The sequence below is a fragment of the Centropristis striata genome, chromosome 7, assembly GCF_030273125.1.
Source record: "Centropristis striata isolate RG_2023a ecotype Rhode Island chromosome 7, C.striata_1.0, whole genome shotgun sequence".
Classification (NCBI taxonomy): Eukaryota; Metazoa; Chordata; class Actinopteri; order Perciformes; family Serranidae; genus Centropristis; species Centropristis striata.
This window is the reverse complement of record NC_081523.1, coordinates 34677426-34701291: the sequence shown is the minus strand read 5'-3', so window position 1 is coordinate 34701291 and position 23866 is coordinate 34677426. Positions and strand designations below refer to the sequence as shown.

The 23866-nt window shown below is 39.7% G+C and overlaps 3 protein-coding genes across 3 annotated transcripts; 2 read left to right on the top strand and 1 right to left on the bottom strand.

Moving 5' to 3' along the window:
• Positions 1–4046: 4046 nt before the first annotated feature.
• Positions 4047–12586, top strand: LOC131974179 (protein FAM240B). Its single transcript, XM_059336370.1, has 3 exons — positions 4047–4074; positions 6302–6423; positions 12475–12586. Exons 2-3 carry the CDS (start codon positions 6302–6304, stop codon positions 12584–12586), a joined length of 234 nt encoding a protein of 77 aa, XP_059192353.1. The 5' UTR covers positions 4047–4074.
• A 226-nt stretch (positions 12587–12812) lies between these two features.
• Positions 12813–17934, bottom strand: nudt18 (nudix (nucleoside diphosphate linked moiety X)-type motif 18). Its single transcript, XM_059337360.1, has 7 exons — positions 17859–17934; positions 16875–17023; positions 16678–16788; positions 16491–16593; positions 15298–15421; positions 14229–14353; positions 12813–14156 (listed from the first exon to the last, which is right to left on the bottom strand). Exons 2-7 carry the CDS (start codon positions 17019–17021, stop codon positions 13774–13776), a joined length of 993 nt encoding a protein of 330 aa, XP_059193343.1. The 5' UTR covers positions 17022–17023; positions 17859–17934; the 3' UTR covers positions 12813–13773.
• A 2258-nt stretch (positions 17935–20192) lies between these two features.
• sdhaf1 (succinate dehydrogenase complex assembly factor 1) lies at positions 20193–20925 on the top strand. Its single transcript, XM_059337570.1, has one exon. It carries the CDS (start codon positions 20361–20363, stop codon positions 20607–20609), a length of 249 nt encoding a protein of 82 aa, XP_059193553.1. The 5' UTR covers positions 20193–20360; the 3' UTR covers positions 20610–20925.
• The last annotated feature ends 2941 nt before the right edge of the window (positions 20926–23866 follow it).

Below are 23866 nucleotides of genomic sequence, written 5' to 3'. Positions count from 1 at the left end.
TTGAACACATTTATGTGGGAGTTGTTATTATTTACACTGGAAACAAAACATGAATCAATATAATATTAATATTGTTCTAGAAGATCAAATGTCTTGGATTTGGTACATAATATATATGATGTAATGTTGGTTTTGAAGCCTGTGTCCTGGTTCTTTTTGGCTTTAACAGAATATTTTTTTGGCCTGTTTCCTCAAATAAAAGCTGATTTTTAGCTGTTTGTCCTCAGAGAACCGAGTTCTTACTTTATAAAACAGCTTCTTACTTTTATTATTCATCCTGTCTGACTCTGTGATTCCTGTCAGATCCCGCAGAGGGCTCCACCATCCTGTCTCTCTGTCTTCCAGTTCATACCCAGCTGGAGGAGGAGAGAGAGGAGGACGAGAACAAGGAGGAGAATGAGGAGGAGGAGGAGAACGATCAGGAGAAAGAGGAGGAGGAGGTTAATAGATTTTACAGTTATTAATTCCTTACGAGGCGAGCCGCTCCTCAGACCCTCAGATCCTTCTGGCTCTCTATAGTCTGAACTGAATTCAGTAACTTGTTTTAATTCCCTTCTTCTTCTTTTATCAGGACACTTTTTGTGTCTGAGCCTCTGATGGATCCGACACGTCTTCACATCTCATTTCAATGTTTTGGGTAGTTTTTAATTTTGTGTGTTGTGTGTTTTACCTTTTTATATTTATCATATATATGCTAAATATTATATATATATATATATATATATATATATATATATATATATATATATATATATATATATATATATATATATATATATATAAATATATATATAAGACAAGTCTAAGCCTTTAAGTCGGGGTTGTAGCTTTAAACGCGTTGTAAGAGGACACACAACTATGTGACACACTGTTTATATTAGAGTGTGTGTGTGTGTGTGTGTGTGTGTGTGTGTGTGTGTGTGTGTGTTTCACACTCGGGGGAAGCATCATATCACACCCGAGGGTATGAAATGTTAAACGTGTAACCACCCAACACACACCACACACACTTTCTCTCTCTCTCTCTCACACACACACGCCCTCTTGTAAAATGTTCTGAGATTCATGACATCATTATAAAAGCAGATCACTTTCTGTTTCTACACACACGACAAGCCTTCATCACCCGCAGGATATATATGTCTGCTACACACACACACACACACACACACACACACACACACACACACACACACAAACACACACACACACACATACACACACACACACACACACACACACACACACACACACACACACACAGATGTTGTTACACTGACTTTCATTCATGTTCTGCAGACTAAAATGTCATGATTTAGTGATGGGGACCTGTTATTCTGTTATTCTGTTATTATTAGAATTATTGTGTCCCCATAATGATGATGAGTCCCCCCAAAAGGACTGTGTAAACAGGTTCATGTCCCCATAACATGAGCAACACAAACACAGAGACACACACATGTAACTTTCTCTGAGTCGGTTCCTCTGCTCGCCTGGAGCCGGAAAAAAAATATTTATTTATTTATATTTTTGCTAATAATTACAAATTTTACATCAAATGTCTAATAGGAGGAAAGGAGGAAAAGATGTCATTTTATATCCATAAGGTCAAAGGTCAACTCCTTTATGACGTCATCATATTCTGTAAAAACATTAGTTCAGTTGCTCTTGTTACAGAAAGCTTCATCTCCTGTCCTCGTGGGTTTTCCTTCCTGTTTGGATTCTTTACCCCGTCCTCGTTATCTTCACCTGTGCTTCGTTATCCTCCTGCTCCTGCTCCTGCTCCTGCTTCTGCTCCTCCTCCTCCTCCTCCTCCTCCTCCTCCTCCTCTCTCTCTCTCTCCTCCTCCTCGTCCTCCTCCTCCTCCTCCTCCTCTCTCTCTCTCTCCTCGTCCTCCTCCTGCTCCTCCTCCTCTCTCTCCTCCTCCTCCTCCTCTCTTGGCTCCTCCACCTCATCCTCGTCCTTGTCCTCCTCCTGCTCCTCCTTTCTCTCTCCTCCTCCTCTTCCTCCTACTCCTGCTCTTCCTCCTCTTCCCCCTCCTCCTCCTCCTGCTCCTCCTCTTCCTCCAAAAGTTGCAGACTTTAATTTCAGAATTGGATTTTATTGTCTGCATTGCACATGATCTGAAAGTGTGTTGTGTTATTTGTGCACATACTGAAGAGAGATGGTCGAAGAAATCATACAAACGTCTTCATGAGAGTACGGTGATTTATTTGCCCCATAGGCAGACATGAGAAAATAAACCCTCTTCACACTGTGTTTCTGTAAAAGAGCTGCAACAACAGCTCTGCTGTAATTTCCCCTTCATACTGATCCACACAGCTCAGTATGAAGGCTGTGGATGGACCAAGTATAATAATAATAATAATCTTTATTTATAGAGCACTTTTTCAAATCACATGTTACAAAGTGCTTTGCAAAATCCAGCTACTGCGACAGGCTTTCTTGAATGTTTTTGTTCCGGGGTCATACGCCAGCGCGAGGGATGTGGGTGAGGGGTTGGGAGCGTGCGTTGTCTTGTAATATATGCCAGCGAAAATCCTATTCCAGTCACATTATCTGGGTGTCCCAATTGGAGTTGGAGAACTCCGACATTAACCGGACTAACATGTTTACATGCACTTCAGTTGTCCAGTTATTGTCAGATAAAGGCAATAATTTGTTTTTTTCAAGTGTCATGTAAACATACTGAGAGTCTCCCTGTAACGCCTCTGTTTCCTCTGGAGGCGGGACAGAGCTGATCAGCTTGTCCTCCATCACACCTCTGAGCCTGAAGGAGGAACTCAGAGAGGAGACATCACGGCTGGAAACAGCGTCTGAACAGGTTGATGACTCTGCTGTGAAGCCAGAGCTCTGATTTACAGTCTGATATTGTTGACAGAAAACTGAACCCACAAAGCAGACCCAAAACAAGGAGTTGGTTTAGTCGGCTTTATTTGCCACACACAAAAAGGGACACAAACATACAAAACAGGGGAAGTCAAGGGGGAAAACTCCAAGGCAGGATGACGAGGGCAGGCTGATCGTGGCACACAGTGCAGGTAGACATGGCTGGACTGGAGACAAAACAGAGGCTGAGTCAAAAACAGGCTTTTATCCAAAAAAAACATCCAAGACAAAGAATCAACACGTAGTTCTTCAGGGAGCCGGTACAGCAAGTTACCATGTGAGGTACAACAACGAACTGGCAGAGTCTGGAAGGTTGAACTGGAGTTAAATACTGCAGGAGGTTGATTAGGTGGTGCAGGTGTGGAAGCTGAACAGGTGAATATCAATGAGGGAGTGGTTGAAGAAGTCAGCTACGCCCAGCCTGCACAGACAGGAAAGACAGACAAAAACAAACAGAACACGAAGGGCAGGGAAACACCAGGAAAACACAGGGTAATAGACAAAGGTAACAGATATGATATAATATCAGGATTTGATGCTGTAATGGGAGCAAACGTTTGTGGTTTTAGTGTTTAAAAGAAACATTATTGTCTGATTGACTGTAAACTTTATTAGAGACTGATTATAAAACATCAGGTTATACCAACACAATAAAATAAAAACAAAAAATGACTTTGTCTGTTGTTGAAAAAGTAAAAGTGTCCTGGGTCACAGGGGATAAAAACATGAAACGACTTTATAAATACTACAAACTGTTCATCGGCCAATCAGAGAAGAGACATTAAATCCAGTCAAGAAATAAAAAACTGCGTCTATAAATAAGTTCATTCACACCTTTGATTTCTCCCTCCATCCTCCCTCCATCTCCATCACTCCTCCTCCTCCTCCTCTCCCTTCTCTCTCTGTCCGTCCATGTCTCTCACCCCCAGTGTGTCCCTGCAGACCAGTCAGATTCCAGCTCACTGACTTCACAGAGAGAGAGAGAGATCTGATTTACTGACAGATTTACAGTCTGACGGGAGTTTCACTTGTAAAACATTTACTTCTGCTGACACACACACACACACACACACACACACACACACACTCTCTCTCTCTCTCTCTCTCTCTCTCTCTCTCTCTCTCTCTCTCTCTCTCTCTGATCCACCCAGTGCAGTTATCGGACTCTCAGCTGAAGCTCTGAAGGTTTGTTTTTCTGTTTTTAATTCTTTTAATTCTTTTTTAAAAATGTTTTTTTAATTCAGTAAACCTAAAACATTTCACCTGTTTATCATCAAAATATAATTTTATCTTTCAGCTATTAATTTGTTCAAATTAATACAGTTAATAACTTGAAATGTGTCTAAACTAATGAAAAGTATTATTATGGGAGGATTTAATGACTCATTAGTGGGATTCAGTTTATATATTTATTCATAATTTGTTGCTTTTTCAGACCTGATGTGTTGTTTGACTATCATAAGTAATAATTTAACTCCCTGTGAAATTTTTTTGTATGATTTAACAGCTTGAAGTATAAAACTGATCAGAAGTTCTCATTATATACAATATGTGCAGTTATAATAATAATAATAATAATAATAATAATAATAATAATAGTAATAATAATATATCATTATTATTATTATTATCATTATTTTTATTGTTATTATGGGATTCAGTTAGAATAGCTGTTATACTATACTAATATTGTTTCTTGATATGTTGATCAGACATGATGATAATAATGATAATTTAATAACATAAAAATATATGAAACTGTTTTGTAAAGTTTCACTGGTGTAAAGTTACTTATTGTTAATTTGTTTTTCATTTTATTCCATTTAAAAGTATTTTTTATTTTATAATGCTGGTATTGTTAATAACACTGTCAATAACGTTGATAAACATAAATATGATGCTGTAATTACATTACAATTATCGAGTTTCAAAGTGACATTTTTGTCCTGAAAGGTCAAAGATTCTGCATTTTGGAGACACACTTTATAAGAAATGTTATATTATAAGAGCTCAGGTTACAATGAGAAAACCCCAAAAATAAATAAAAAACAACACCATTGCTAAATATATTCCATATGCATTATATAGATATATGATGCAACAAAAAAATGACATAGATCCCCAGAGGACAGATAATAAACAGATAATAAATCAAAATAATCAGATTCACAATAAAACTGTTTGTCAGCCAGCAGCACAGAGAGAAGATTGTTTATTAAACACAGGAACAGCTGCTGAAGATCTTTTTCATTAGAATAACTTTATTTCGGGTAATAAAACTGAGCAATAAGACAACTTAGATTCATAATAACATGATTGATCCACCTGATGGGCTGAAAATGAAGAAAATGAACATTAAATGCTCGACTGATCAATGAATATATAATATATATATTCACACACACATATATGTATAATATGTGTGTGTGTGTGTGTGTCTATATATATATAATGTTTTATAAATGTATAAAGTTATAATAACTTTATTGATACGTTGTCGTGGATACGCATTGTTCTGCTTCTCTCCTGATGACGGCTCGCCTTGTTAGTGACCTGTCAATCAAAGATAGCCACAGAACCAGGGACTAGGAGACAGAGTGAGGGACTAGGAGACAGAGTCAGGGAATAGGAGACAGAGTCAGGGACTAGGACACAGAGTGAGGGACTAGGAGACAGAGTCAGGGACTAGGACACAGAGTGAGGGACTAGGACACAGAGTGAGGGACTAGGAGACAGAGTCAGGGACTAGGACACAGAGTGAGGGACTAGGACACAGAGTGAGGGACTAGGAGACAGATTCAGGGACCAGAAGACAGAGTAAGGGACTGGGAGACAGAGTGAGGGACTAGGAGACAAAGTGGAGGACTAGGAGACAGACTCGGGGACTAGGAGACAGAGTCAGGGACTAGGAGACAGACTCCACCTGTCAATCAAGGGTAGCCACGCCCCAAATCATACGATTCTTTGTCTTCTATTTTCTTCTAAATGGGGCCATTATTTACACTATTAAGATCAGATTGAGACTATAGTGTTGTCCTAAAAACATTTCTGAGGTAATAAATCAAGTGAGAAGTTTTCTCATTTTGTATTGAAATGAATGGACACAAATGCTTCTGCAGCCGCTGTCAGCACCCCCTGCTGGAATTTTTGGTAGAATGCAGCTTAAGGCACTTCCTGGTTTGCCTCCCTGCTCAGACCTGGAGATTGCCACCTGGAGTGACATCACTGACAATCACTGTGACATCACTGTAACATCACTTTGACGTCACTGTTTCCCGCTGCAGAGGGACTGTAAACCAGCAGGAGGCTGTGACGCTCTACGTGGAGATTCTCTGTAATCTCAAAAGACTTCTTTATGTTTGTATTATATTATGACCCATGTGTGTGTGTGTGTGTGTGTGTGTGTGTGCAGATGAACTTGGCTCTGATCCACGACCGGCTGCACATCAAAACATTCTGGGAGAAACGAATCGTCAACGACAGCCAACATGCTGAGAGTGAGGAGCAGCGGAGGAACAGGAGCGCCCTGAGCAAGTAATAGATTACTCTCAGTTACACACAAACAAGTTACTAACTGCTCACAGTGACAGTCTGGCAGTCTGCTCCCACTGATGGAGAAAAAAATGCGTTTAATGTCTGAAACTTTCACCTGATTGAAAGAACACAACACCGTCCTCAGGGAGACGATAAAATATCCCAAAACATTATCAGAATATGTCATTTTCTGATAATCACAGTGAGTTTCAGATTTCTTCAGTGTTGCTGGTTCAGCAGCAGAATCCTTCTCTCTAAACTAACTGATTAAAACCAGTGAAAACATTGAATGAAGCTGTTTGACAATAAAAATTTCTCAGAGTTTCTCTGGTACAGTCTGGTGAACTCTGGATAAAAAGTTAAGAGGATGAGATGCACTGACAGTGGACAGACATGAAGCGTTACCTTGATTAAAATGATTAAACATGTCTGAAACATGTAAGAAAAAGCATTAGTGGAGTCCTTTTCAGGCAATTTTAAATGTAAATATTGCATATTAGTCTTTTAAAGTCTGAAAGTAAAGGTACACTGAAAAATGAAAAGGAATGTAATAACAGTATGTCAGATAGTTTTATACATTTAGGACGTCACCTGCCGCAAAGCCTCGAGTTCGACCTTTTGGCCATCGCCATCTTGGTTTTTTTGCAACCGGCACATGTGCAGAACAGATCAGGAGCCGGGCGAATGCTACACATCAGCTAACGCTAGAGTCTTTTAGTCCCACTGACACTGAACAAGACGTTTCTAACTGTGATGATGTAAAAACACTGTGCAAGGTTAAAGTGCACAGTGTTTGAGACCTGTCAATCATGCTGTAGCCCCACCCTAACCCCTCCCCTGCTTCCTGCTCTGTTGGACCATAATCTACTAAATTAACATCATGCTGCACTGAAGAAGACTTGAACCTAACAATTGAGACCATAAACTTATCATGAGAATAGGTGTTTCCATCAGGTACTTTTCCCTTTAGTGTGCCGCTATGGGTGTGGCTTGGGAGAGAAGATCTGCCCAACTTCACCAGTTAGCGACTCAGAAAGTACCTGCTGCAGGAGGACTGGGCCGCTTGTGAGTGCTTTGGGACATCGCCTGCTACTTGCTCAGAAGAGTAGGAACGAGTCTCCAAAAGTATCCAGTAACACCAGAAAAAGTCGCTAGATTTGTAGCTAGTTGCTTTTTTGAAAAAGAGTCTCTAGTGGGTCTGAATAGTCTATATATAGAGACAAAGAGTCTCTAGAGGGTCTGAATAGTCTAAATATAGAGACAAAGAGTGTCTAGAGGGTCTGAATAGTCTAAATATAGAGACAAAGAGTCTCTAGAGGGTCTGAATAAACTAAATATAGAGACAGTCGCTAAGTTGGTAACACTGCTTGCTGCGTCGGTCTGTTGTCACAGTTTTTTTCTTCTCATGCTCCTGCTGAGTCCTCCAAAAAACTTTCCTTAAAATGTTGGGCTGATGTTTGAAGCTTTGGACACCTTTTCTCCTCCACCACCTGGTCCCCACCTCCCAGAGCTCCACCCAGGAGAAGTTCTTCATGGATGAAGTGTCTTTGTGGTGTGTGATCAGACTGTTGGCCGACATGTGACTGTGTGGCACATAGACACTTCTAAAAACAGACGCTGTCATACAAACGGCCTGTCTTCGTCTCTCTGGGACCAGAGGACATGCCAGGACAAACACTCGAGCCTGCAGCCGGACCGCTTGTTAAAGGTCTCAGTAATGATGATCAGGACCTGGAACCTGAACTCTCCTCGTAAACCTGCAGAGCAACAGGAGGTACTTGGCGCTCCAGAGTCTCATCATCACCAGCTTTATAAAGATGTTTTTATTGTCACAGAGAAGAAGAACAGGACAGCTCTTTGTTCTTATCCTCTGCTTTTGGCTCCTGGCTGCAGTGGCTGATAATTATTGATAAACCTGTTTTATAGATTGTTTTGTATCATCACTCCTCTGGCCTGCAGGAGGCGCCACTCATCAACAGCTGCTGCAGTTACAGAGCAAACACTTTTCCTGCAATCAGATAAAAACAAAACTCGCCTGCTGCAGGACACATTTCGCTCTCTGCAGCTTGTCTTAGAGCTTGATTCTTATTTTTTTTAAATGCCGAAATTAACTGTCATCTTCTGTGTGTGAAATAAATAACCCGTCCTGGTGCTCTGTAGCTGCTGTGGAAGTCCAATAAACACATCTAAAGGATGCTAAAATAACTCCAACATGACGCTGATGTGGAAACAGTCTGAATTGATGCTTTGTCAGGTCTGCAAGACCACAAGAACACTGCTGTTAAAATGATGGTTTTCTCAATGGAGTCTGGTGTAGCAGAGCTCTGGATGTATTTCCGGTTTATATTTTCACTCTTCCCTAATTTATTGTGCAGTTGTTTCTCTCTGGATGAATAAATTCGATCTTATCTTGTTGTTTGACAGATTATATAGCTTCATTACACTCTGATGGGATTCTCAGGTGTATATGTCTATACATCCTCCTATTAAACCTTCACCTCTTGGCATTAAACCAGCTATTAGCCGTATCCCTCCTAACTCCGGCTTCTCCTCCTCTAACCTCAGCGCCTCCTCAGCCCATCACACCTAATCCCCCTGCTATCCATTACACTGTAGGCCTAATCCCCCTCCTATCAGGGCCGTGTATCTCCTAATCCCCCAGCTATCTATTACAATGTAGCCCCTGGTTCCTCAGCCGCCCGCCTGACCCCGGCTCTAGTCCCCGCTAATTGTGTCCGTTATTTGTGACCCGGCCAGACTCTGGAAAAAAATGGGCGGAGGTGATAATCGTGGGGAGATGAGTGACAGAGGCCGGCTGACACGCAGAGGCTGAAATTAGAAGATATTCTGGTCTCGATAACAACATTTGGACTTCTTCTTCAGTTAATGTGGAAGGAATGCTGTGATTGAATAAAATGTTGTTGAAGGACGGTTTCCATTTCTGATCTCCAACGAGGGCTGAAATCACAGATAAAGCCTGGTGCACAGCAAGGGATTTTCACATCTTAACCACAGACATAACAACAGACTTCTCTTCATATTTTAACTGTAAAATGTGTTGAGTGATGAAGCTCGATGTTAAAGGTCAAGTAGTTCCACAATTTGATCCAACGTTAAACAGACTTGTTGGAAGGTTTTGTGTCCCGTGCAGCTCCACTCAGAGGGAACAAGCGGCTCTCTTCAACCTGCTCCCATTGACTCCTATGAGAGTCTCTACCACAGCTCCCATTGACTCCTATGAGAGTCTCTACCACAGCGACCATTGACTGCTATGAGAGTCTCTACCACAGCTCCCATAGACTCCTATGAGAGTCTCTACCACAGCTCCCATTGACTCCTATGAGAGTCTCTACCACAGCTCCCATAGACTCCTATGAGAGTCTCTACCACAGCTCCCATTGACTCCTATGAGAGTCTCTACCGCAGCTCCCATAGACTCCTATGAGAGTCTCTACCGCAGCTATGAGAGTCTCTACCGCAGCTCCCATAGACTCCTATGAGAGTCTCTACCACAGCTCCCATAGACTCCTATGAGAGTCTCTACCACAGCTCCCATAGACTCCTATGAGAGTCTCAGGACATGGTAAGATTTACTGCTGGAACAAAAACCTTTGGTTTGGTTGAATTTTTGCTCCGGCAGCACTTCTCTAAGGTCAGGGCCAAACAGTTCCTGGTTCGGCTCTAAAAGACAGTTTAAAGAGAAAATAAATGATGTAAATGCTGGAAGTGAAGTAGGTAAGAGGACAATGTGACTACTGAAAGTGACATAGTTCAGTAAAAACGTGATGCAGGAAGTTAAGAGATGTTTGAATCACATGCTGCACTTTGGTAAAACATGGGGAACCAACACTGTTCTGCTGGGAGACATTTATGGTCTCTTTTTTGTCTTTTTGTTTGTAATTTTACGTCTTTTTTGGTAATTTTATGTCTTATTGTTTGTCATTTTACAACTTTTTTTGTAACTTTTTTTTGGTCATTTTATATCTTCTTTTGGACATTTTATGTCTTTTTTTGGACATTTTATGTCTTTTTTGGCCATTTTACGTCTCTTTGGTAATTTTACAACCTTTTTGTAATTTTATATCTTTTGGACATTTTTCATCTTTTTTGGACAGTTTACGTCTTTTTTTGGTCATTTTACGTCTCTTTGGTAATTTTACATCTTTTTTGGACATTTTATGTCATTTTATGTCTGTTTTGAGTCATTGCATGTCTTTTTTGTCATTTTGCATCCTTTTTTGTTATTTTACATCTTTTTTGGGGGGTAATATTGTATTTTTTGTCATTTTTTGTAATTTAGTCTTTTTTTGTAATTTTGTGTCTTTTATTGATCATTTTGTCTTTTTATGTCTTTTTTTCATGTCTCCTGGTGAAAGTCCTGGTTTGTTGACCCTCCCCTCCTCTCCCTCCCACCCTGACACTTTGTGTTTCATACTCCACCTCGCCTGAAGACGTGTTATTTGTACGCAGATTGGATGAGAACAGGCTGTGATGGTAGACGGGTCAAACAAACTTCAGGCTTTGACCCAGGAGGACAATTTGTGTCCCATATGAAACAGCGTTGGATAGATTTCTGTTGAAGTCACTGCTTTTTTAGCCCAAACCTGCTGTTTTATCCCAACAATTAATGGTCCGAAGTAAAAGAGAAGTTTATTTTGAAAACCCACTATGCATGTAATTGGCAGGAAGTGACAAGCTGTCCCAGATACTTCCAATATTGATGCAAAGGGGTTTCACTGAACGATGCCTGAGAGTCGGGATGAGAAAACTACACCAACGATCAGAGGTTTTTCCACTTAGTAGATGTAATCTGAGGCCTTATTGGATCTGTCCATCTGTCTGTCTGTCTGTCTGTCTGTCTGTCTGTCTCTCTGTCCCTCTGTCCCTCTGTCTGTCTGTCTGTCTGTCTGTCTCTCTGTCCCTCTGTCCCTCTGTCTGTCTGTCTTCGTGTCTCCCTGTCTGTCTGTCTCTGCTGGGGTCAGGTGGATTATCAGCAGCTGAAAGGACAAATGGAATAATCCAAAAAACACGTCAGGAAGGTGGCGAAGACACATCGAGGACAGCTGACAGTCAGGGTTAGGTTTCACAAACACACACACACACACACACACACACACACACACACACTCACACACACAGACACACACACACACACACACTCTCACACACACACACACACACACACACACACACACACAGACGAACACACACACACAGATGAACACACACACACACACACACACACACGCATTGACTCACGTAGAGTATGTCTGTAATCTCTTTGTCTCTCTTTGTCTTTGTCTCTTACACTCATTCAGACACGTTTTCATTTTCCATCTCCTGCACACACACACACACACACACACAGTGATGGTGTGTGTTTGATTGATGGTGAAATAAAGAGTGAAGTGAGACGCTGATGTGACAGTGATAACACCGCAGCTGTCACCGAGATACAAGATCTGCCTCGACTCAGACACTAAATCTGACCTCAGAGCTGCTCTACACACAGAGGGGACAGACAACACTGTGGGGACAGAAAAGAAATGAGTTTGGCTCTCCTAAACCAGACTCCATGGAGAAAGCCATCATTTTAACAGCAGTGCTCTTGTGTTCTTCAGACAGACCTGACAAAGCATCAATTCAGACTGTTTCCACATCAGCATCATGTTGGAGTTATTTCTGCATCCTTTAGATCGTTTTTTTCACATTAAATCACTGATAAATCTCTTTATTTTGGATTCAGACTGATGTATTAGAGCTGTACCAGCAGTCATCCAGACACAGCTCCTCCTCCTGATTAACTTCCTCCAGATCAGATTTTTAATCCAGACACAACGCCATTTGGTTTTCTGGTGCAGATATTTGCTGTCATATTTAAAACTTTGGAGCTCCAGGTGACTTTTTGTCCAGCCTGTTTGTGGAAAAATATGAAATTTTAGCTCTGCAAGCTGTGAAATAGAAGACTTTACAAGCTGGTGATTTAAGGGAAACCTTGCCTGTTTACTGAGACCTGCCTGTGTGTGTGTGTGTGTGTGTGTGTGTGTCCAGGCTAAGGGAGGAGTGGGTCGTCCGCCTGGAGAACCGAACCAAGCACCTGAAGAGCCTCAACGACAACTACGTGAAGAAGGTGAAGGTGGAGCAGCCGGCGGAGCAGACATGAGGGACGGAGACAAATATTATATATGATATAATAATATATATTATAATGTTAAGTGCAATAAAGTGACATTTATGAAAATAAGTGACATGTGAACTTTGATTATTTTGTATTTAATCTTTTGTTTGCAAGAATTCTGAAACTACGCACCTCATAATAAAACCAGTGAGTTTCCCTCTGTCTCAATATGGAGACAATTAAAACACCTTCAGCACATTTTGTTCTGCATTTGTTTATTTTACACTTCAAAGAAAATGTAAAGAACACATAACACTCGTTAACATTTATTTTGAATGTGCAGATATTAATTTTCTGGTATACACATATTGTGATATATAAAACTAGCCTACAGGGATTTTTTTATCATCATCGTGGGAGACATGTTCCCTGGAATAACATTGTTATAACATTAACAATTTGTGCATTCATTAATTATCATTAACCGTTTATTTGACCCACCCTGGACAGGTCTCCACACTATCATAGGGCTGACAACCATTCACGCTCTCATACAGTTCTACGGACAATGTAGAGTCACCATTTAAACCTTAGCTGCATGTGTTTGGACTGTGTGAGGAAGCAGAGCTGACCACTGCCCCCATTTAGTTTTAAAGTTAAATGAATGAATCTGTTGCACTTTGAAGGCAAATTAAGAGGCGAGAAAAAAGCACCAGGGAGCGATCCCATGACGGGATCCTCCTATAGTCAACAGCCGTCGATCACCCAGAGACCTCTGGGGCTGAAACGTGAAGCCAAGAAGGAAGTGCCACAAGCTGCAGTTCACTGATTGGCCACTTGAGGCTGGCTCCAAGAGCGAGTCAGTCCTCATAGAGCTCCATGTTAAAGTGTCCAACTTTACATCAAAAATAAACATGTTTACAGCCTGAAACAAAGAACAGGTTGGGTGTCTACAAATAATTTCCCCCTTTGTGACAGCTGTGAGGGAGATGGATATTTATATAACTCACCTGTTTAATTCATATCAAGGTTTAAAGTTATGCATAATTAAGGGCCGCCAAATAGTGATTTGAGGCCGTTTTTCACACTATATATTATAATTCTTATAAAATCAGACATATTTTATTGCTCTTTCCACATTTAAACTCACATTAAAATTAGACTTTCTTTCAAAATAAAAGCTCCCTTCTTAAAGCCAGCAGTTCCTTTCACAATAAGAGTCTGCCGGGTGGTCAGTACAGGCTGTGGACGGGTAGGATGGACGTGTTTTTGGTCTTCTCCAGCAGTTTCTCTCTCAGTGTTTGTTTCTGGATTTTGTGCCAGATGTATCGAGGGTTCTCTATGGGCGGAGGCAGCCCCGTCCCCGTCCACTCCACCTTCTCGCCGTCCTCATTGCGCTGCACGCGGTCCGGCACCAGCGCCACCAGTGTGTTGAAGCACACGCCGTCTGTCTTCCCGTGCTGCCGTCCGTTGTGCTGCAGGCTGAAGACGCCCAGCGTGTTAACGTCCTGGTCGTAGTACGCCGACGGCATGGCCTCCTGCACCACCATGTTGGCCGCCCACGTCACTGCGTGGGTTTTCACCGCCGCTGCCGTCGGGAGGTGGAGCGCCGGCACTGCGGGGTGGAGACACAGAGTTAGCTCAGCATCTAAAAATCTGACGTTAGATCTGCTGATCGGTCCGGTACCTTTGATGAGCAGGAGCCAGATCTGCTCCTGAGCGTTGGTGAAGACCAGGACGAGTCTCTGCAGCACGTGGCGGCAGCTCAGGTCCACGGGTAACGTGACGGGATGCCAGGGATCCTGACGGTACCTGAAAGCAGCAAGGCAGCCAGAGTCAGTAGCTGGTCTAAGGAATTCCTCTGAGAAATACAAATGTTCAAAGGGTTTGTGTCTGCATGCTCTGGCCGACAGTTGAAGTCAAAACGCAACTTTTTTGTCAAATATACACTACTGGTCAAAAGTTTTAGAACACACCAACTTTTCCAGAATTAAATTGAAAATTATGCAGTTTAATGTCTCAGTGTACTATGAAATTTATGCACATTTGCAACATTTAAAATTCTTTATTGATCATGATAGTGTTTTGAAAGTAAAAAAAAAGATTCAAAATCACATTTTATGTTGGACTAAAGGACTAAAAAAAAGACACAAAATGACAAAGAAAGACACAAAATGACAAAAAAAAGACACCAAAAGACACAAAATGACTTAAAAAAGACACAAAATGACTTAAAAAAGACACAAAATGACACAAAATGACTTACAAAGACATGAAAAGAATTCAAAAATGGACAAAATAGCTCGAGACTCCATAGAGTTAAGTTGTTAACCCATTTCTTGTTCCCTGAAAAAGGCCTACTTGTATAATTCTGAAATGTACATTATTTTTCAGTTTTGGTTAAGCTTACCTTTTTTATTTACCTCTGGCAGTTCACCACTTACCTTTGTACCCTTTCAAGCTGTTCATTTGACTTGAACTGCTTGAATTTCAATAAAAAACTGGAAAAATTGGGGTGTTCTAAAACTTTTGACCGGTAGTGTATTTATTGACTTTGTTATGTGATGGGTACAAAACATGAGGCAGCCCAGGTTCCCTCCCTTCGGCCCAGTTAATCTCTCACCCACATCCAAAAAAGTTCTTCTTGGAGACCTACACTGATCTCCAACAACAGAACATAAACATGTAAATGTAGAGACTTCCTGTAGGAGGTAAAACTGTGAAAGGACAAAGACTCAGAGACATTCATGTCCTACTTGAGTCCGCAGTCGATGAGACGGAGGATGTCTCGTCCTCTCAGAGGGAGAGCAGACTGTCTGTCCCACCAGGACGCCTGAAGAGACTCCTGATCTGCTGCGGACAGACCCTTCAGAGTCCCACCTGAGAGACAGGGACAGACGGGGACAGACAGAGACAAACGACATATTAAGAGACACACGGAGACACACAGAGACAAACAGAGAGAAAATAAAGTAATCTACAGTTGTTTGGTTTCTCCGGTAAGATAATAAATGTCAAATAAAAGAAAAAAAAGGCTGAAGCTGCAGAGAAAACATCCACTGACTCAGTGTGTGTGTCTGTATCCCAAAGTCAAGGATCCTTCCTTGGTAGGATCCTTTCTTCGGAGTCGGGTCCTCCAGAGGCCAGAGTGCTTCCTTTCACTGGTATAACGCACTAATAGAACATCCTTCAGAGTGCAGGTGTGCATCATTGTGTAATTGGACGTCCTGCTTATATTCAGCACTTCAAGACTAGTTCAGACATGATGTGTCTTTGGCATCAGCACTCTGCCGTATATATGTGGAAATGAAAGAAGATGCTTTAAAGTTGAATCTCCACAATTTAGGAAAAAAAAACAAAATGCCATAAAGTGGATAAAGCCTGAATATTTCATTGATCCTGGATGAATTTGGCCACTACATAGTTTCATAAAAGCAGCTGTGCATAACTCACCATGGAGATGTGTTCAGTGATTTCTTAAAATTTTATTTTACAGTACAGTACAATAACAGTTATTTATAAATAACAATAACAAATAATAGCGGACTGTCGGTCTGTTAACACAATAAACATGTATAACTTTCTAAATGACATAGCTATGTATACTTTACACATAGTACATAATCTGCAACATAAATGAATTAACATTAATAATTTTAGTGACGGAGACGCATCAATTAACTGAACTGGTAATGTATCAAGATGATATTTATTATATTTTAGCTAAATATTCTGCATTTGTTTATGCATATGTTTTTACTTGACTTTGAACAGTTTTGTAAGTTATGTGATAACATTCAGTGTAAACTGAAACTACTTATATATTTAAATTCATATCGCACTGCCGGGGTCACTGTTTCTTCGCTCGCCATTTTTAAATCTTCTGGTAGACCGGTGTACGCAAGGCTTGTGTGTGTGTGTGTGTGTGTGTGTGTGTGTGACCTCTGACCTGTGACATTGGCGAGGAAGACGAAGCGGATCCACTGAGGTCCCTGCTCCTGGATCAGCAGCAAGGTGACGGGCTCACAGTCAAACCCCGCCTCCTCCTTCACCTGCACACACACACACAGAGGTGAGCCAGGTAACAGGAACAATGTGTGTGTGTGTGTGTGTGTGTGTGTGTGTGTGTGTCTCACCTCCCTCCTCAGCGCCTCCTCCAGACTCTCCCCAACCTCCACCCTCCCTGCAGGCAGGTACCACTGCTTATAACAGTCCTGCTTCGCCTCCTGCACCATCAGCACCTCCTCCTGCACACACACACACACACACACACTTATAGACCAGCCTGTGACTGGTTGACCAGACAGCTGGCTGCGTCCTGTCAGTGACCGACCTTGTCGTTGAAGATGACGGCGCAGACGATGTAGGTGACGTTCTTCCTCAGCGTGGCCGGTTTGCTCTGCTCCAGCCCGACGTCACAGCTGCCGACCTCTGACCCCTGACCGCTCAGCAGCCGCTCCACCTGCTCCTCCACCTCCATGTCTGCAGGTACGCACACACGCAGAGACACACACGCGCAAAAACACAGACACAGACACACACATCCCCAGATTTAACACAAACTGTTTTGCTTGATGTTAAATCGTTTTTATTTGCATTACAGATTTTGTCATAAAATGTATTTTACTTGCGATAAAACACTTTTTACAACTTTTCAATTTTTGAATGTTTTGCTCTGAAACCTTTTCTGCTTAATAACATAATAAAAACACAAAACAACTGTATTAATTTCACCGTATGGATTTATATTTGATTGTTTCTTTACCAGTTTTAAATTAATTTGTTTAAATATTTTAAATGTTTAAGTTATATACAATTTGATTTAAACACTTTCTAAGTCTGAACAGTGCAACACACTTAAGGTTTCTCAAAACAATTCTACATTTATTATATAAACTGGAAAACCAAAATAGATTTAAGAAAACAAATATTAGGGACATACATAAGTATATCTTTATAACCAGGTAATAACAGCTGATTTAAAGGGTTGACTAATAAGCAGGTATAAGTATTATAATATAATTTAATGATTCTGTTTATTTTTTTAGTTAAGTCAGTCATCTTAAAGGACACAGCGCCATAAAAATAGACACACTTATTTAAAATATTTTTACCATGAATAAATGCTAAATTAATGTATGATTACTGTTGATAACCGGCCTGAAATGCAGATGAATTAATGTATAAAAAGCTAAAACCGTTAGCTTCTGGCTAACGTTAGCTTCACGTCGTTAAATAAATCGTTATGTCTTTAATTAAACTCCAAACAGGAAACGATGTTTATTAAAACCTTCAGAATAAAGAACATGAATAAAACCTGTCGCCTTTCTGGGATAAACCTCCGTGTTGCTGCTGCTCACTGCGGCTCTGTTTTGACATTTGACACCTTCAAACTAAACCGGAAACACACATATTATCTTCCGGTGCCGGGTTTTTCGAAATAAAGGTGAATATACGAAACTAGATGGAAGAAGTCAATTTTACCTACATTAATGGAAAAAACAACAACCCCGATTTCACTGTATTTTTATGTTAAATTATATAATTTGATCCTCGAACTTGAAAACAAAAAATAGCAATAGTAGTATATTTTATATTATTACTATTATACTTATGTATTCAATTGTATGTATATATCCCCCCTTCTCTGTTGAACTATGGTGAGTACATTTATGTTTGTTTTTTAAATTATTGTTTAAAAAAAAGGTTATATATTTAGCAATGTATTTCTTTCACACACAGACGCTGTAACAACAGCTGATACTTCTAAATATGACTTTTTATGACTTTTTAAATTATTCTTTTTTATTATTACATCATAGTTTTTTTGTCAAAGATATGCATTCTCTTTATTATTATTATTATTATTTTTATTATCATCACCATAATCGTCTTTATCCTTTATTTTCTTATTCTTTTAAATAAATTATTTATTTCCCCCCCCTTATTCAACAGATTTCCTGTAAAATGCTGGTTACTGTTACTGATTTAAGTCAATTATTTCATCCTTCTTAATATAACATTAACAAGGGAACGTTTTCTTCTCGAAGTGTAATGTAAAAAAAAAAATAATATTATCAAACTTAAAAATCAAAAAAGTAATAACATTATCAAACTGCATCATGGTACACGATACTGTATCTCTGATATTAAAAAATATATAAGTATTTTCTCATCATAATAACCCATATTAGCAACAATGACAAAGGATTTTTTTCTATTTAAGATTTTTTTCTATTTATTTATTTTTCCTTTTCGTGCTCCTAAATGAGACGAGTTTTATTTTGAAATCTCTTTTCCCGGATGTTGTAGTTTTTGTAGTCCGGTAGCGTCACCGTGGTGTTGTAACGTGCAGTAAGGTCAGACAGAGGCTGTTTACATCAGCTCACACAGACAATAACGAAGTGCAGCTGATAGTTTCGTGTTTCTGGACGTTAAATAACTGGAGATTTAATGGTTGAACCAGTTTAACCCGCGGAAACACGTTTAATCCGCCGCGTCACGCAGGTAAGCTGACCTGGTTCAGTTCAGCTAACATGAATATTAGCTCAGTTTCTGTTTTAAAACTTCAGTTTCTGTATTAAAACTTTAGTTTCTGCAGGTTTTAGACTTTGAGTTAGTTAATTAGCCGCTTTGTATACTGATAGTAATATTACTACTGCTCTAACTGCTGCAGTACTAATACACACAAACTGATATTCTTGGTGTGTCCGTATCTCACCCTGGTAATATTACCGTTTATATTTATTATTTATGTTTTCCACATTATAATTAAAAATTCCCGAAGTTTGGTTCAGTTTTTGTCAGCTGTGGAACAATATTTGCTTCTTCATTTTTCTTCTGTTTTTATCATGAAAACAGAATACATTTTAAAATTAAATTATCAAAGCTGCGATTAAATCTTTTCTTATTACAAGTCAAATTTTAAAAAGTAATAAAATTGATTAAAAGAAAGTTTTCTTTATGAATCACATATTCGTAAATGTTTTTTAAATTTCCACTAGTAGCCGATTTTTTGTGTATTTTATTTGCAATGAAGAATTTTTAAATTAGTGTTGATTGATCTGTTCTCCTTGATTTCATTATAAAGTCACAAAATTAGCTCTGTAGAAGAAGAACGCATGTTCTTCTGAAAGGCGTATTGCTACAGAACTAAAAAACAAACAAACAAACTCTAAAATTATTATTTTAAAATGTTGTTTCCATTGTATTCTGAAAGAGTTCATTGTTTGACAAACAGCTGGTGGAACAAATCTTCAACCAAATAATAATTCTTATATTCTACATTTTATTTCTCTGCTGTCCTCTCCTCTCTGCTCTGTGTAAACAGCCTCTCCTGTCCAAATATCAGAACATCTCTCAGCCTATCAGAGCTCCCCGTTGCCTCAGAGACGCCTGGAGGACCAGAGGAGACGAGTTGGACGCCGTGGTGCGTTCAGGGTCCTCAGTGTTCAGCTTTCCACTCATGACACCTTCAGGGTCCAACGTCAGACTCGGTGACAGGACAAGAAGCAGCCAGAGCACAGCGTCCTCTGGTGGACGTCACAGGGGCTGCAGCTGAAGACACTAAGAGTCTCCCGGTCCCTCTAGCCTCCTGTCCCCTGGTCCCTGTCCCCTAGTCCCTGTCCATCCAGCCTCCTGTCCCCCTGGTCCCTGTCCCCTGGTCCCTGTCCATCCAGCCTCCTGTCCCCCTGGTCCCTGTCCCCTGGTCCCTGTCCATCCAGCCTCCTGTCCCCCTGGTCCCCAACCCTCCAGCCTCCTGTCCCTCCAACCGCCTGTCCCCTGGTCCCTGTCCCCGTGGCTCCTGGTCCTGGCTCTGATGGCGCGGCACAGTAAGCTGCAGAAGCAGGTCCTGGCTCTGTACCGACAGTTCCTGCGTGCCGGGCAGGACAAACCGGGCTTCATCCCCAGAATCCGTGACGAGTTCCGGGAGAACGCCCGCATCAAGAAGACGGACGTGATGCACATAGAGTACCTGTACCGGAGGGGACAGAGACAGCTGGAGCAGCTGAGGGACGTCAACACCAAACAGCTGGGCTCCTTCTCCAAACCTGCAGAGAAGAGCTGACCTCTGACCTTCACCTCGTGACCTCTGACCGTCACCTCGTGACCTCTGACCTTCACCTCCCGACCTCTGACCGTCACCTCGTGACCTCTGACCTTCACCTCCCGACCTCTGACCGTCACCTCGTGACCTCTGACCTTCACCTCGTGACCTCTGACCTTCACCACGCCACGGACCGATAGATACTTCCAGACACTCTGTGACCCACAAACTGTCCTAATTAGATGCTGCGTTCAGGTCCAGCTGGGAAATCAGAACTCACTGTTTATTTTCTGTACAAAAACTTGAATAAAATATATGAACATGACTGATGTTTTTTATATTGAAGTATTGTCATGTTTCTAGCCTCTCCTGTCTTGTCCTCTCCTCTCTGCTCTGTGTAAACAGCCTGCAGTGAAGTTTTGTCTGATAAATGGTTTAATTTTGTTTCAGGTTTTGGGCTTCATTGTTATTCAGTGTTCGGAACAACAGGTGAAACACTTGAAATTTCACAAATTAAGCTCAACTAGAGGCATAAAAAGCAAATAAAAACAATGAAGCTCTATTAAAAGCCCAAATAATACAATAATATTTAAACAGATGAAAATATAGATAATCATACAAGAGCTTAAAAGACAAAACTAAAAAAATAAAATACTATAAATAATTAGACAGATACATAAATAAAAAAGGTCTATTAAAAGCCAGAATAAAGTGATATAATACAATATATAATTAGGGACAGATAGATATAATAAATATAAATAATAATAATGATAATAAAGCTCAATTAAAAGTTTTGAGTTTGCACTTAAACTATATAAACATTCTCTGGTGCATTAATACTTTTATACTGAAGTACTATCTTGAATGCAGGACTTTAATTTGTCATGAAGTATTTTCACACAGTAGTATTGTTAGTTTTACTCATATCAGTAAAAAGACTTTGAGCTGTTTTTTATTGCGATGTAATTTCACGTTCTGACCGCCAGGCGGCAGCAGCGGCCCGACACACAGACTGACACCACAGAAGGAGAAGTAATGTAAACAGGAAGTGAGGCATTCTTTCCTGTGGTCGACCGAAAACAAATCATATTTTTTGTAAATTTATGTGAAAATAGTCATTTTAGCTTCAGTCAGCGCTCACAGGGAAAATCCTAAGTCTTTGTTTTTATCATAACGATCAACTGTTCTCTCTTTTTATTGATTATTCGTCTTTTTTCTTCGTCATGGACTCTGGAGGAGAAATGACAAACGCGCAGTTATTTCAGCAGGTGAGACACAAAAACACATTTTAATATTTGTTCAGTCAGTTTTATACTCAAAGATCTGAAATCCAGTATAATTCTCAGGTTCTTGTACTTTCTTTGAGTATTTCCAGCGTTTTCTTCATCTGAGAGATTTTTTTTTTTAACTACATGAGTCTGACGGTTTAGTTTCTTTAAAGATACGAATGATTTAATCTAAATATTATAAACTAAGACATAATTATACATTATTACAGATAAAACCATCAGCATATAAATGACATATACATACAATAAGGCAGTAAAACAATATAAATATAATAACAGGGATAGAAGTTAGTGAACCGTATTGATATTATATATCATATTTATACAATATTCTGTCTTTTTGCACGTTCTATCTAGATATATTTTATATATATGTATGTATATATGTATGTATGTATGTATATATATATATATATATGTGTGTATGTATATATCTCTCTCTATATATGTATATATATATATATATATATTTCATGATATATTAAAATGACTATAAAATCATTGAGACACTACTATGTTTTATTGTGCATAGTTTCTGCATTTTCAACTTCATAATAATAATAATAATAACAATCATAAACATTTCAATAGAAACTTTCATCGAGAAATGCAAGACACAGAGCTTTATTATAAGGCATTTGAAAAGAGTAATTAATGTAAAATAACACAGAAGATTGATGATGATAAAGGTTAAAAAACAGAGGAAAAATAATGCATAACATAAGATGCAAAATAAAATCCACTGAATAAAAAGCCATAATCATTATTTTTTAAATGTATTTATTTATCCGTCCTGCAGATGGCGCTGCTGCGCTGGCTGTCCTCTCAGACCGATGAGGACCGGGGGATCCTGACGGCGGTGACGGGGCTCCAGGTCGGCAGAGAGCTGCTGAACCGGTTCACCGGACAGAACAAGGTGGACGCATACAAGGTACCTGACAGCAGGGGGCGCTGTCTGTAGCTTAAAGGGTTCAGGAACACTCAGGTCTGAACCTGAAATCCTGGATCCTAAATCTGACTCAGGTTCATGTATTAAAGTGTAAAGTGTCTTTATTAATATTAAAAACAAAAAGCAGAACAGGAGAATAACAGACATACATCACTTTTTTTTTTTTTTTTTTTTCTCTTTTACAGATTTTTATTTGTGTCCTTGTTTTTTACTGCAATATATAAAATCGATATAAATCTATTATAAAGACGGAAATCGGAAAGTGGAAAAAAACTTTTTTATTTTCAAAAATTGGGATAAAATAGAATCTATATGTAAAGAACATTTTTGTTACCAATACTGTAGAACCTATGTGTAGTATACATGCATGCATAGAATACAAATTGATAAAAAATTTAACTTTAGGTTTTGCTATTTTTTCTGATGGAAACGTTTGTCACACGTGATACGTTCCACAGAACTTAAAAATCCGTCAATAATTTCTGTTTTTACAGTTTAATGTGGCGATAAATGGTGTCAGTTTAGTGATTTTATTTATTTTAAGGTTGTTTTTTTTAAATATTGCATTTTAAACTTCCTGCTGGGTTTCAGTGAAGAATAGATGAAATATAAACACAAAAAATAAATAATAATGAGGATGTGCTTGAGTGTTTTCTGTTTCAGGGTGTTTCCTTTACACAGATTGTTGAGGGACAAATAAAATAGTTTCATATTTGTGATTTTTCTGCAGCAGATAAAGAGATTTGACACAGTTATCAATGAATCTGTCATTGATATACAAACTCATTAAATTAAACAGAGTATTCAGTAATTTACTAAAGCAATTACATATGAAATAGAAGGAGTCATTGTTTGTGTGTGTGTGTGTGTCCTCAGAGAGAGTGCATCCTGAGCATCTCAGAGTTTCTCCGTCAGAACCCGCGAGCCTCGCAGGCTGAAATCGACACCGAGGTGCAGAAGAGAGTGTTGGTGTTCGCGGCTCGGGTCAGAGCTCTGGAGTCGGCGCCGCTGTTCTGAACTGTTCAAATATTCACCAA